At 55.8% G+C, this 14,023-nt stretch overlaps 5 protein-coding genes across 5 annotated transcripts; 1 reads left to right on the forward strand and 4 right to left on the reverse strand.

Annotated features, from left to right (window-relative positions):
- Window positions 1-2,198: 2,198 nt before the first annotated feature.
- F5144DRAFT_599376 (uncharacterized protein) lies at window positions 2,199-2,574 on the reverse strand (the record flags this gene model as incomplete). The annotated part of the gene is made up of 2 exons (XM_066791005.1): window positions 2,199-2,328; window positions 2,474-2,574. 2 exons carry the CDS (start codon window positions 2,572-2,574, stop codon window positions 2,199-2,201), a joined length of 231 nt encoding a protein of 76 aa, XP_066646251.1.
- A 1,567-nt stretch (window positions 2,575-4,141) lies between these two features.
- Window positions 4,142-5,291, forward strand: F5144DRAFT_482324 (glyceraldehyde-3-phosphate dehydrogenase; the record flags this gene model as incomplete). The annotated part of the gene is made up of 3 exons (XM_066785329.1): window positions 4,142-4,267; window positions 4,348-5,032; window positions 5,089-5,291. The coding sequence occupies 3 exons, from the start codon at window positions 4,142-4,144 to the stop codon at window positions 5,289-5,291; spliced, it is 1,014 nt and encodes a 337-aa protein (XP_066646252.1).
- A 1,048-nt stretch (window positions 5,292-6,339) lies between these two features.
- F5144DRAFT_483415 (uncharacterized protein) lies at window positions 6,340-8,388 on the reverse strand (the record flags this gene model as incomplete). Its single annotated transcript, XM_066785390.1, has 1 exon — window positions 6,340-8,388. One exon carries the CDS (start codon window positions 8,386-8,388, stop codon window positions 6,340-6,342), a length of 2,049 nt encoding a protein of 682 aa, XP_066646253.1.
- Window positions 8,389-8,580: 192 nt separating this feature from the next.
- On the reverse strand, window positions 8,581-10,009 carry F5144DRAFT_107014 (uncharacterized protein). The gene has a single exon (XM_066782116.1). It carries the CDS (start codon window positions 9,677-9,679, stop codon window positions 8,762-8,764), a length of 918 nt encoding a protein of 305 aa, XP_066646254.1. The 5' UTR covers window positions 9,680-10,009; the 3' UTR covers window positions 8,581-8,761.
- Window positions 10,010-10,459: 450 nt separating this feature from the next.
- On the reverse strand, window positions 10,460-13,004 carry F5144DRAFT_484029 (histone deacetylase A-like protein; the record flags this gene model as incomplete). Its single annotated transcript, XM_066785417.1, has 5 exons — window positions 10,460-10,815; window positions 10,894-11,068; window positions 11,129-11,221; window positions 11,278-11,341; window positions 11,413-13,004. The coding sequence occupies 5 exons, from the start codon at window positions 13,002-13,004 to the stop codon at window positions 10,460-10,462; spliced, it is 2,280 nt and encodes a 759-aa protein (XP_066646255.1).
- Between the last annotated feature and the right edge of the window lie 1,019 nt (window positions 13,005-14,023).

Genomic DNA, 14,023 nt, shown 5'->3' on the forward strand with positions numbered 1-14,023 from the left:
TTTTTGCTCTTCGTACTTTTCGAGCTCGGTTCGATTCCACTCGGGTGGGAGGGTTATAAGTTGATGGAGAGTAAAAAAGTTGATGGAAGGGTGAACTTTGAGCTGGGGATGTTATTGCGGAAGGGGGGGCCACAATTGAGATTCGGATGGACGAGCTTTGGACCCTGTGGTTGCCGCCGCTTATTCTCTCTAGCATAGCTATAATAATGCCAGTTTTCTTTACATTACCATTGACCTTTTCAGAGTGCCCAGTTAAGCATCGCCGAGACAACGAGAAAAGAGAGACTGTTGATATGTGTATAGTTAACCAACGTGCTCAACAATGGTTAAGCACAATCGCACACAAGGGGGACCATTAATGAGTATATTCCCTAAGTAGATGTGATTTTGGCACACAAGGCACAAACAATAGAAAGCAATACCACTGCCATTGCTAACTACCTCGGTAGTCACACTTGCGCTTGACAAGACGAAAAGAAGGGGCAAGAACTTGACTGGCCTGGCAGCGTGCACTGAATAGCTCCCATTTCCGAACCACAGCACCGATTCTATTGAAGCGAAGCTCAAAGCAATCACTCAGATTGGGATCCAATACAAACAATACCGGTGAGAAACCCAAAACCGATCAGGAGTGAGGCAATTTACCATCCGGCGCTGCTTATTGCCGTTCTGGGCGACAGTCACCAATCTCTGGTGTTGTGTAGGAACCTTGAGAGGCAAGCTCCCAAGGACCCACTCAAGCTGTTTGGTTGGGATTTCTCAGCGGGTCAAAACTTGACAGGCCAAAAATTGACAGGGAAAGGGCGCGAAGGCGCAGCTTGGCACTTAACACGGTCATTTTAACACCAACATACCCGCCGAACCTGATCGCCTACCCGTCCCACACGTGTTTCCAACCACAGGTGACAGAGGTGGTTTCAAATGACCGATTATTATTGATACAAATCGGTGGCGTGATAGCTGGCATTTGCGCGCCGATACTCGGATCTGTCGGGAAACGGGCCCTTTATCTGCTGACCTGCACAAGGCTCAATCAACACCATGACGCTGTCTATATTTGGCTATTATTTGGGTCAAATGGTCGGTGGTGCCATTACCCCAGCCTGCGGGATACGAACAACGTCAGAGACAGCCTTGCAGCTCCAAGTTCCCATATCTCCCCACTTCGGCTTCGGAACGCGGCGGGCCCACGGAGCAGTCAAGATAATCGCCGGCAGCCTTCGGGCCTTAGGCCGAGATTACCGTGGTTGTTGGCCCAGTTTTAGCCGAACCCGTCCGTTTCCTACCGCCTTGCTTTTCGTGACCGACAACGAGTCCCGAACTGAATTCCGAGTCCCGATGTTAAGGAGTGACATCGGGTAGCCGTCAGTTTCTGCCCGTTGTTAAGGAGTCTTAGAGTTGTCTATGCGAATCTTGGCATTTAAAAACAATAGGTGAAGGTGGTGTTGAGTTGAGGAACCCCGAATCATAGAGTTAGAAGAATTTCGAAAGAAAATAAATCTATCGTATGACACCTAACTAGTATTAAGAGCATGTGGTATTCAATAAATCATTGTGACCGGGTCTGATTTACGTAACAGAGGGTAGCTAGAGAGAGAAAGAAAAAAAGAAAAAGAAAAACAGAAAAGAAATCGAAACTATCGGAACTACAAAACGACGTGGTGATTTAGAATCATGGTCACATAACCCGCTCCCACCATAGAGTTTCCCAACCGTGAGAGCAAGCAATCTAGTTAAACGGGAAGGTATTTCACATCCTATACACTGTCTGGCAGTGTCAGCCCTTGGGACGGCAGGGGGTGAAAGGGTGATGACCTGTCTTCTCCGGGTTTGATACCAAGCAACCGCAACCACATCCCATTCCCCGAGGGCCTGTCGGGAATTTCGTATAATGCGTGCGGGCAAGGGCTGCCCCATGTCCCTCCGGGGCCCCGACCACCCGTAGTGAATCATAACTGGAAGACAACCGATGAGCTAGACGGAGCAAATATGCCAAAATGGTCGGCGGCTCCGAGTTTTTGAAAGCGAGACCGAGAACATCGGGGTATTGAGCCATACTTCGGAGCAGGGCCGTAGGATGGCCATCCTCAAGGTAAGCATAGCCGATATCGCCATTCGTCGGATCGATACCGGCGAGCTTTGCCTTCTTGGAGATGGACGAAAGCCGGGCATAACAAGACTAAAAATAAGGCCCTGTATCAACTAATATCAAACGGGCAGTTGTTGATCCTCCCGCCGGATATATCCTGGACTATAACGGCTGTGTCTCTGCCTTCATCCCTCGCCTGCTTGCTGGCGGCCTCCTCGGGCTTGAAATCAGTGTTGATCCTGACATAGACGTCAAGGAGATGTTTGAGCTACTGGGCTTGCAATAGCACTTCCGAGCCGTACTTCTCCCAACCAACAGCCAATAACCCAATCTGCTTTCCCCAGTCGTCAAGGTAGTTGGTTCTCACAACATCCCAACCCGCACTCGTAGAGATTGGCGATGAAGGCTACGATGATGGTGCTTAGGAGGTCGCCGGCGTGGAACTCTTTGGCGATGTTTGACGACGGAAACTCAACAATGGCCATCTTCTTGTGCTCAAGAGCCGTAGTCCTACCGTAGAATGCCTTGCATTCTTGAATGAAAGGAAGAACTAGGCGAAGAACCGGAGATAACTATCCCGAGGCAGGGGAGGGTTGACCAGTAGGTGAACTGGAAACTACGCATTTATACGTTGGCATTCTGGAACGAGGAAAGTACCTAGCATAGGCGGTAGATAGGCAGCTCGTTTACCTTAGAAGACAACTCAGTAGCCAACCCGTTCGGCCTCACGCCCTTCAACATGAGCCGTGGCAAGGGCCAGGTATCCCTTTGACGGAATGCTGGTTCGCTGCAAAGATTCGTAAAGCAACACTCGGTTGCAATCAACTAGCTTCTCTAACGTGGCGACAATACATACATAGCTGGGGTTGTGGATGGAGTCTGAGGGCGGAAGGTTGGAAGTGGGATTGCTTCCCCCAGCTCTCCCAAATATGCCTGAAAGGCCGGGGGAGAGAGAGAGCTGCCGAACTAGCAGACGAAGCCATGGTGAAGGATTTCAAGGACCTCACTACCTACGAGTCCGATACACGGAGTCTTACGAAGGAGGGATGCGTTGCGGCTCAGAGACCCGTTGGTTGTTCCTGTTTCTGGAAGTGATTACTTATTATTTACGTCGGGAGAGCGGCATGGTTAGATGACTCATGGGGCCAAGTCATTTCCGCCGCCATTCCATGCCCAGTCACAGTTGGCTTGTAGGATGCAGAGGCCGGAGTGGTTGGAAGTTCGGATCAAACCGAGTGAGTAAAACCACATGGTTGTGAGCCAAGCAGGGCGACGGCCCGGTCGAGGTCCACCACACCGGATTTCAGCTCGCTTACTTGTTGAAGCGGGATGACCGGACGGGGAGTTGCCCGGTGGCGGCGATGCCGCATCTGTGGCGAGGGATGCAGCTAAGGATGGACGCTACGGAAATACCTCATGTGCTGTTGGTTTCGCCATGCCCGAGCCGCAGAGTTACACCAGTTTTTTCATGGATGTCGGTCCGAAACGGACAGCGCCGCCAAGTTGCTCGCTAACAAGGTAGCAACGGAGTCGAGGGAGAGGGATGGGAAGCTGCCCACCTGCCCCACCTCAGCACAATCTGTGATGCAAGCAATTGGGAAAGAACACCCCACCTTCGCGAGGGGCTCAACCATTTTTATTGTCGCTCATGCCACCACAACACGAGAAGCTCCCTTCCCTTCCACATCCCCCGTTGACTCAAAACACTTCAAAAATTCCCTCGGACGATCACCCGTCCCGGACAACACGTAAGACCTCCTAGTCAACAACAAATCTCTTTATCACACCCAGGTAAGCAACGAAAAGCCTCCCCCACGGACCCCGCACCTGCTTCATCCCGCCTGTATCGGACCTGCGCAACCAAACAGAGAATCCCATCTTGCTTGCTTCCTGCCCGGTTCCGGACTCCCTAGCCTTTAAAAAGCTTTTCCCATCCCAAATCTCATCCAATCTCGCTACTCCCTCTCCATCCATTGAGCTCTGCAACATTTCACACTTACCCCGCGCTCGAGCTACCCCTCCAAAAGTACTCACCACCGCGTCACAGAGAAAATGGCTATCAAGGTCGGCATCAACGGTTTCGGCCGCATTGGCCGTATCGTCTTCCGCAATGCCATCGAGCACGATGATGTCGAGATCGTTGCCGTCAACGACCCCTTCATTGAGCCCAAGTACGCTGTAAGTTGCTCATCGCCACGCCATGGCCCCGAGACGCGTCCCTCCGAAGCAGACCGGAGCTAACCGCAACCGCCTTGCAGGAGTACATGCTCAAGTATGACTCGACCCACGGCGTCTTCAACGGCACCATTGCCGTCGAGGGCAGCGACCTCGTTGTCAACGGCAAGAAGGTCAAGTTCTACACCGAGCGTGACCCCGCCGCCATCCCCTGGAAGGACACTGGTGCCGAGTACATCGTCGAGTCGACTGGTGTGTTCACCACCACCGAGAAGGCCGGCGCCCATCTCAAGGGTGGCGCCAAGCGCGTCATCATCTCGGCCCCCTCGGCCGATGCCCCCATGTACGTGATGGGCGTCAACGAGAAGACCTACGACGGCAGCGCCCAGGTCATCTCCAACGCCTCGTGCACCACCAACTGCCTGGCTCCCCTCGCCAAGGTTGTCAACGACAAGTTCGGCATCGTTGAGGGTCTCATGACCACCGTCCACTCCTACACTGCCACCCAGAAGACCGTCGACGGCCCCTCGGCCAAGGACTGGCGCGGTGGCCGTGGTGCTGCTCAGAACATCATTCCCAGCAGCACCGGTGCCGCCAAGGCTGTCGGCAAGGTCATCCCCGAGCTCAACGGCAAGCTCACCGGCATGTCCTTCCGTGTCCCCACCTCCAACGTCTCCGTCGTCGACCTCACCTGCCGCATCCAGAAGGAGGCCAGCTACGACGAGATCAAGGCCGCTCTCAAGGAGGCCTCTGAGGGTCCCCTCAAGGGTGAGTTTGCTTTCGAATGCACTCTACAAGATAACGTCTGCTAATAACCGCTCTAGGCATTCTCGGCTACACTGAGGACGAGATCGTCTCCAGCGATCTCAACGGCAACCCCAACTCTTCCATCTTCGACGCCAAGGCCGGTATCTCGCTCAACAAGAACTTCGTCAAGCTTGTCAGCTGGTACGACAACGAGTGGGGCTACTCCCGCCGTGTCCTGGACCTCCTGGCCTACGTCGCCAAGGTTGATGCTAGCAAGTAACTCAGCCGCACTGCGCGGTTGTAGTGGAGGACTGGTAATCAATGCGTTAGCCGGGTAGTAAAATCAAGAAATTCCCAACAACCAAGTTCTGTGCATGTGCTCGCTTTGTTTCGTGATCGACGCGCTGTCAAATCTGATGATGTCAGGAGCGGCTTATGCAGAAATCACGCTATTCGGCCTTGCCACTCCCCGGCCGTGCATGGTTCGTGTTGGACGGTCTAGAACGCAACGCAGACCAACCCCTCCCCATGATTACATGCGGTAGACTCGAAAGGTGATCCTCTCCTGGCTAAATGTACATTGTCTACCTATTTGTCCATATTTCTGGTCCATGGTCGATATTACCTATGCCCTGCCCTCGTACAAATTACCTATTGCATACATATAAACAACTCCCTGACTGGTTGGCCGACTGGCGACGGCGGACTGGCGAATAGACTCACTGCATACCTGAGTGACTGTTGCCATAGCAAATCCAGTGAAAGAGCTCATTTGATATAATAGAATGAGAAGAAAAAGAACGCAAAGGAATAGAAAAGACACAGGAGGGAAATAGGTTCCTGCCTCGCTTGTATGCCTGATACCACCACCCGCTCCGTCTCTGTATGCTCCTTCTTCCTCCAATCTTCCCCAACTGAACCAACTAGGAAAGGTTTGTAGTCAGGCTAGGCAGGCCAGGTAGGCCAGTCCGCCTCCTCGGTACAGTATATCCCACACACTAGTAATAGTCGGTTCTTGTCCTCTTGCCCCATCAGCCAGGCGCCTCAGAGAATGACTTCCACAAAATCCCACACTCTGTTTCGGTTCTTCGGTTTTGCTTCCTTCCATCCGCAGTGATTTGATCAGCTCCAGTCTGGGCGGGTAGGCATGTTGTATGTATGACCCGATAGACCAGCCCTGCCTGACCCGACCGAAGCCAACCAGAGCAAGCTCACATAGCCTGCCTGCTCAAACCCAAAACCAAACCAAATCCCGAAACCAAAGCCCGAAACCAAAGCCCAAAGCCTAGATAGGCTCCCAAAAAAACCAAGCCAGCCAACCAACCAGGCTAAAACGCCGCGCCCCCCAACCCCTCCCCAGCGATATTCTTCAGACTGCGCTCGCTCAGGTCACTCTTGAGCTCGAACCCTTTACTCTCGCGCTCGAGCTTGTCCCACACGCGCAGGCTCTTGCGCAGCTTCTCCTGCTTGGCGCGCAGCTCCTCGCGGAGGCGCTCCTCCTCCTCGCGCATGCGCCGGTGGTGCGGGTCTAGCTCGATGGGGAGCGCCGTCGGGTCGATCTTGCCCCCCGGGATGATGGGCGGCATGGTGTTGAGCAGGTTCTGCGCCAGCGTCGGCCGCGCGTGGCTGTGGCTTGCGATACCGCCGCCGCCGCCGCCGCCGGAGGATGGGCCTGTGGGTGGGTTGAAGGGTTTGGAGGTGAGGGAGGGAGAGCCCGAGGCGGATGAGGTGGACTGCACTCTGGGGCCGGTCGGGATGCCGCTGTTGGGTCCGCCGGGGGTGACGGTAGGTGAGCCGGTTTGGCTGCTGCCCGAGATGGAATGACGCGCTGGGCCGGCGGGCCAGGCACCCCTGCTGCCTCCGCGGCCGGTGAAGCTGGCTCCTCGGGACGGTGGGACATAACCACGAGGACCGGAAGGGGGAGCCGTGGGGCTGGTGGCGCCATGACGAGACGGTATGGGGCCTGGGGGAAGATGACGGGGGGATGGTGCGGCTTGCGGTGTTGCTGGGGCGGTGAAGTTCCTCGCTGCCGCAGGCCCTGTCGGCGGCGCTCTAAGCGCCGCGGGCCCTCTGGGGGGGGACTTCACCGGAGTCGAATGGGCATCTCCCGCGTGGGGTTTTGGGGTGGGCTGGCTGGCTAGAGGTGGTTGTGAGGATTGAGGAGGCGGCGGCGGTGGCTTTGGGGTGTCACGAACCGGCGGGAGTGCCGTAGTAGGCGTCGGCGCGTTCGATATGTGAGACCGCGCAGCCGGGGACTGCGGTACGGACCGGTCGTCTCGGCGAACAGACGTGGGCCTAGGCGAGGACCTACCCGACACAGACCGCGACGGCAGTGCAGAAGAGTGCATAGAGTCCCGAAGCGGCGGCGGTGACGGGCGGCGATACGATGGCCCCACGTAGCGGTCATCGCGATCTCGCCGCTCCGGGGTTCGAGAGCGGGGGCGATACATGCCACCTCCGCGTGGCCCGGGAGGCGGCGAGCGTCGAGGTGGTGATCGGTCCCGACGGATCAACGGCCTATCCCTCTCGAACGGCGACCGTGACCTCCGCCTGATGTCCCTCATCTCAAGGTCCCGGCGCATGGGTGACCTGGGCCGCTCATCTCGGTCATCCCTCCGGTCGTCTCTCCGATCGTCTCTCCGGTCATCCCTTCGGTCGTCCCTCCTGTCGTCTCTTCTATCAAGGCCTCGATCGTCCCGGCGCGGCGAGATGAACCGAGGAGGTGTGCGTCTCATAGGACTCCGTCGCGGTGAAAGGCGGCGAATGGGGCTTCGGACCCTGCTACGGCTGCGGCGCCAGCTTTCGCCGCCGCCCCGCTCTCTAGACCGTTCTCGTCTGAAGCGGTCTACGCTGCGCGACCGGCGACGGGGAGACCTGCCAGGTACGTAACTATCGCTGGCCACTGGCGGGGTCCGGGGCCGATCCCTCAACGGGCTTCGTGCGCGGGGTGGCGGTGATCGATCACGGTTGAATGGTCGGTAGGATTCTCCGGCCCCGTAGCGCCGGACTTCTCCATCCTCATACCTACTGGGGTGGGGATTAGTGACCGGGTAAGGACCAAGGTGAGGAGACGAATTCGAATCATAAGAAATAGGGCCTTCTGAAACGCGCGCTAGACTAGGCCTAGGTTGAATGACAATAGAGTTCGCGCCTGTAAGCGTGGGAGAAATGGGGGGGCCGCGGAGGCGAAGTGCCGCCTCACGTCTCAGCCGCCGACGGCGTTGCGTGGGGGAAGGCATTTCCTCAAACGAGCCATCCAGCTGGTCGAGGCCGATACACCCGTCGTCGGTGATGAGAGCGGAATGTTGTTCGCATCCAAAACCGCGCCGGCTGGTTTCGGAAGCAAGCTGGGTTGGGTGTCGCTCGCAGTTGCTCATTTTGTGCTCCATCGAGGAAGTGGCGGTTTATTGTTTTCCTGGGTCGGAAAGTTCGTCGAAGTTTTGTGGAAGTGGCAACAGCAGCTGATCACTTGGGTTCGCATCTCTTATCTTCCTGGCGCTGGGAGCTTTTGGCATTCATCCGAGCTTTTTCTTGCTGAGACTCAGACGCACGGCAGGAGCCCAAACCAGTAAGTGTATCGGCCCAACAGACTGTCCTGACTGATTTCTGAGAACCATGGTCGATTTGTCATGGCTGATCCTCTTCTTCAATGTGATGCACAAAGCTCTTGGTTATTTGCTTTGTCTCAAGAGACACATGCTATCGCTGGGGTCACCGAAAGGTTGGCCCGCAAAGTGGCGATGCAAGGTTTCAGCAACTGTGAGGACCACTTAAGCGAATAGGCGCAAATTGAGCAGCTGTTTGGGACTCCTGATTCTGGTCGACTGTGGGGGTCGAATGAGTAACCCGCAATCTATCAGATTCAGCAGGCTCCAAAACAGCCGGGTGTTGTGGCGGAGGCGACGCCAGGCTGCCCGTTGTGCGGACCTGTCGGAGTGGGCTTTTCCTTTCGGGCTGGTAATCGACCCAGGACCCGTGTGGCTTGGAAATTCTGCTCCGAGAGCGCCGCCTGCTTCGTTCCGGTTTCCGCTGGCGGTTATTCCAGAAAAAGCGGAGGGCGGCCGGGGCAAGGTTGACGTCCACCAGAAAGGCCAACTCTTCAAGATCCAGCCTTTCACGGTGTAAGGACTGTACGGGGATACCCAGCACGGCGGCGAGCTGGGTATCGGAGAGGATATTGAGGGCATAGGGACCGTAACGGTCCAGCCACCTCTTCATCCACCCGGGGTTGGCGCGCTCCTCCTGGCGGATGATGTCCCGCCATCGCTTCACACAGTCCGCCTTTGCCTTCTCGTCCAGGCCTGACTCGTCAAACCGTGGCCCAAAGATCGCCAGTTTGGCCTCCATCGCGTGGCAGGGAATCCGTCTAGCTAGGTATGGGCAGTAGCTTAAACGGCAACGGGGACGCTCTGTTCCAATCGTGGAAGGGCGTGGGTTTTCGGTGTCGGGAGATTTGAACAAGGCAGCTCGAGAGAAAAGGAGTGGAAGATGCAATCGGGACAGTGTCGAGCAAGAGTATCCGAAGTAGAATAGATCGGGGGGCAGGCCTAATCGAAGCAGGACGGTCGATTCGTGCGGTGGTGTCATAATTGACGTCGGCTGTTCGGTCTGACGTCGCGCGATCGTGATCGAACAAGTCGTCCGGTGCTGCGATTCGTCCCACAACATCCCATTTCCAACCCGGTCCTCCTCCCACTCTCCCCCTCCTTCCTCTCCCCTCCCACATTCCCCTCCCACAACTTCGAACGGTCCATGATGAAGCCATGATGAAGCCAAGGTGTAAAACGAGACAGCAAAGGAGATGTTACTTACTTCCGACCTCGGTCCATGATCCCTGCCTTGGTGCTCGCGCAATGTCGTCGGATGAGAACTCGGAATCAGCTCGGTGAATAGTGAGCGGATAAAATTAAAATCGTTGGACAAGGCTGAGAAGAACTGCTGAAGATTCCCAAAAGTTCAAGTACCGGACCCACTGATGCGGAATCCCGTGCAGACGCGTGCCGCGCCAAGTTTAAATTCGCGGTTGCCGCGCGAGTCAGGCAAGTGCTCCTGTGACGGCACGTGATCCTGTGACGGCACGTGAGGCGGGTTAGGGTTGGCGGTCAAGAATTGCTCTATCCGAGCCATCTCCCACTCTACGAATAAGTTCTTGATCCAAGAAGGTATCTAATTCGCAGATATATTACGGGCACTGCACTATTACTAGCGAACAGCATGTCCACCTGCTAGGTCCATATACGACCATGTACACACAGAGAGAGATACACCCCTTAGAAAGCAGAAGCAACGAAAATACCCTAGCCCAGCCGCCCATCCGCCATGGATAGCTCCCATCATATCCCTCCCCAAACCCATATTACTGCGCGGTACATAGTACACACACATACAAACATCCAACCCACCAACCCCTCCCCAGCAAGCATCTCAACCCCCAGCTCCCCTCACCTCTCACCTCGCACTCCCCCCCGCAACACCCACACCCCCCCCCTCCTCCTCCGACTCCCCCGCCTCACCATCACCGGTATCCCCCATCCTCTCCAACACAAACTGCTGCACATCGGCAAAGTGCTCGGCCATCATCGGGGTGAGGCCGTTAACCTGGGCGCGGATGACATTGCCGAAGCGGCGCTTCATGACCTTGCGGGTGAGGTCCGGGTCAGACCAGCAAGCGTGGTCGTTGGCGACATAGACCTGCGAGTGCTCCTTGTACCACGACGACAGGTCGCTGTCGACGTCAGATTTGACGGGCCGCAGGCTGCCGTTGACAAAGTTGACCACGCCGGCAACGCGGGATTTGACGTCCACTGTGAGGAGGGGGGAGGGGGGGTGGGTTAGTTGATAAGTCGGGTTGGGGGGGGGGGGGGGGGGGGGTTAGAGTGTACGTCTGTTGATGAGTAGAACTTTGATTCCTAGGTAGGCGTTGCCGACGCCCATGAGAAAGATATCTTCGACCGTATCGTAGAGTTGTAGGTAGTTGTCCCAGATGTAGCACATCAATTCCTGCACTTGAGCCTGGATGGTTCGTTCGTCGGCGCGCGCGGTGAAGGCATCCGTATCCTTGTAGCAATCTTATTATTAGCATGAACGCATTCAGAGGTTGTTGCAGGGGGTTCATACCTCCGGATGTGTAATGTAGTGCGGCACATTGACATCGATGATGCCGAACCCTTGCTGAACGGCCCAATCGATATAGCGTGTGACTCCGTCCGTCTAGCATTGTTAGTTGACGTTGACCACTAACAGTAGAGAAAGACAGGTGTGCTTACTACCCATGCGTTATGAGGCTCCAAGGTGTTATCTAATGGGTGGGGTTGTGCGTGAAGCTCTGGCCTAGGAGCAATTGTCAGTAAAGCCATACATAGCAGACCAAGAAAGAATGCCCCAGCAAGACAGCAACTTACGGGTCATGAACGATGACCAAGATCCTGCGCGCGGTCTGAATACCTCTGGTAATTAGCACTTGGTTCTCAAATGACTTGAAAAGGATATCTCGCTGGATGTACAACGGTATTATCCCATATTTTTCCGACAAGACCTGGCGCTGGGCCCGCCGTACCACGTCGTGCAAGCGCGACGATCCTTGCGCCTTCATCTCTTGGACGTCGACGACGCCGGCGCGCATGCACTCCCAGTACGGCGCCTGGTAGGCCTGGACCCTAGCCAGCACCTTGGCGGCCTCGCGGCTGATCATGGGAACCTCCATCTTCGGGGGCGGCTCGCCCATGAGGGTCTGAGCAACGGCCAGCGCCGACTTGGAGATGGCCTCGAGATCGTAACCGCCCTCGAGGCACACGGCCACCTTGCCGCCAGCGAGCGACATGAGCATGTGCGTCATGTGGGCGTAGCAGTCCGGGGACACGAAGCAGGCGCCTAGTTCGTCGCCGGCGGCGGCGTCGAAGCCGGCCGAGATGATGACGAGGTCGGGATTGAACTCGTGGGCGATAGGCATAACGACCTTCTGGAAGGCTGCCATATATTCGCCATCGCCCATCCCTTGATCGTGCCATCCGATGTTGACGTTCTTACCCAGACCGGGACCGGCGCCGCAGTGCTCGAGTCCGCCGTCGGGCGTCATCGGGTTGTCGGGTTTTCCGGGGTAGAATTCCCCGCCCCGGTAGACGTGGAGAGAGATGTAGAGGATGTTTGGGTCGTCGTAGAAGAGATTCTGGATGCCGTTGCCGTGATGGACGTCCCAGTCGAGGATCAGGATCTTGCGGCAGAGATCGGGAAAATCAGCCTGGCAGATCTTGGCCGCGATGGGGACGTTGTTGAAGAGGCAAAAGCCCATGGGCGCATCGAATTCTGCGTGATGGCCCGGCGGCCGAATGACGGCGAAGGCATTCTTCACGGTACCGACAACGACGCTCTTGCATGTCTCGATCGCGCCGCCAGCCGAGATTAGCGAGGCCTCGTAAGTCATGCTGCCGACGTACAACGAGTCTCTGCCCTGGTCCATCCGGGTAGAGAGCTCGCGTAGCTCCTGTGTCGACTTCCGCGACAGACCCTCAACCCACAAGAAATGCCCGGGGTGGTGAACAGCGCAGATCTCCTCCTTGGTCGCTTCCCTTGCCGGGATCCGCCACATGTACTTGGTAGGCTCGTTTTGGATAACGCGGACGAGGTCGGTGTCGGAGCCAGTGAACACCAAGCCGGCCTTCTTGAAGGTTTTCATGATGTATTCTATCCGCGAGGGGTCCTCGGGATGATGGGGGTTAGGTCCAAAGTCGGCGTTTGCGTGTAGCTTCATGCGGTCATCGTAGCAGCACCCTGTCGGGAGCAGGCCACGCCGCCGCAAGTGTTCCGGATAAGCATTTGGGTCGGACTCCTGGTCCTCATCCTGTGCGGTTCCGTTGGCACTCTGGCCATTTGTAGTCTCTAATAACGAGCTCTCTCCTGTGGTGGTTGGATCTAGAAACCCGTTGGCAGCCGAAGGGCCAGTGGCCATACGGTAATCCTCACCGTCCATGACAACGTCCTCCTCGTTGTCATCCATCCTAGGCTCGCTGCCTGGGAGATAGTGTTTCTGTGGTGAAGTTGTTTGGATGTTTCCTTGAAGAGGAGTTAGTAAGGTCTGACTGCAGCTGCTGAAAGAGCAGAGAACGAGAAGTTGTAGGCGCCTACGTGACATAGAAGGCAGAGTCTCGATAGATAAAGACTACCTGAGGTGTTGGACTGGTTCCAAGACCAGTCCTACAAAAGGTGTGAGTAAAGTTAAGGGCAAGTAAAAGGATCGACAAGAACGAGGTTAAGATGCCGACCAGATAGGTCTGTGGAAAATGCGTGAGAATGTTGATGGAAGGTGAAGATGATGTTTGGAGGATGGATGATGGACGTGCAAAAATCCTCCGGGGATGTCTTAAGGCGAAATGGTGCCTTGAGGTGGAAGCGTGCCTTGAGGCAGAAGGGTGCCTTGAGGTGGAAGCGTGCAGTGCAGTGGAGTAGGCGGGGATGGAGGAAGAGAAAAGAAGAAAGAAAGAATGTCCATGCACAGCATGGATGGATCTCGTGATGCATTTGACTTGCACACCTCTCTGCTTGTCTGCGCGCTCTTGTCCCTGCTCGCGCACATGCAGATGCACGAAACAGATGGCATATTATTACAGCAGATAAAAGGGCATCAACTTACCAAAAGAGCGGCGACTTTTATCAATTATGGTGGTTGCGTATGGCTGCAGTGAAGTAGAAGTAGGTAAGTAAGTGGTCGGTCACCGAACTGATTTGGGTTGATGTTTAGGGAGCGCGTGTGGCTGGGTGAATGGGAAGCAGCCGCCACCCCCACTACAAAATAGTCCAAACACTTGATCCTAGCGCCTTGTTTCCCAACACCCTGTGGCAAACAAAATGGAGAGGAAACCATTGGGAAATCGAGAGAAAGAGCAGGCTACCGGTGCACTTTTGTATTGGGCAATTCTTTTATTATTTTACTAGGTACATTTTCAAGTCGAAAGCCGGCTCTGATGTACCAACTTGTCCCGTCGTGGGGCCCGGGTCTGCTGCCGGTTTGGAAGTATT

This window comes from Chaetomium tenue, assembly GCF_020726465.1.
Source record: "Chaetomium tenue strain MPI-SDFR-AT-0079 chromosome Unknown F5144scaffold_2, whole genome shotgun sequence".
In the NCBI taxonomy this organism is placed as follows: domain Eukaryota; kingdom Fungi; phylum Ascomycota; class Sordariomycetes; order Sordariales; family Chaetomiaceae; genus Chaetomium; species Chaetomium tenue.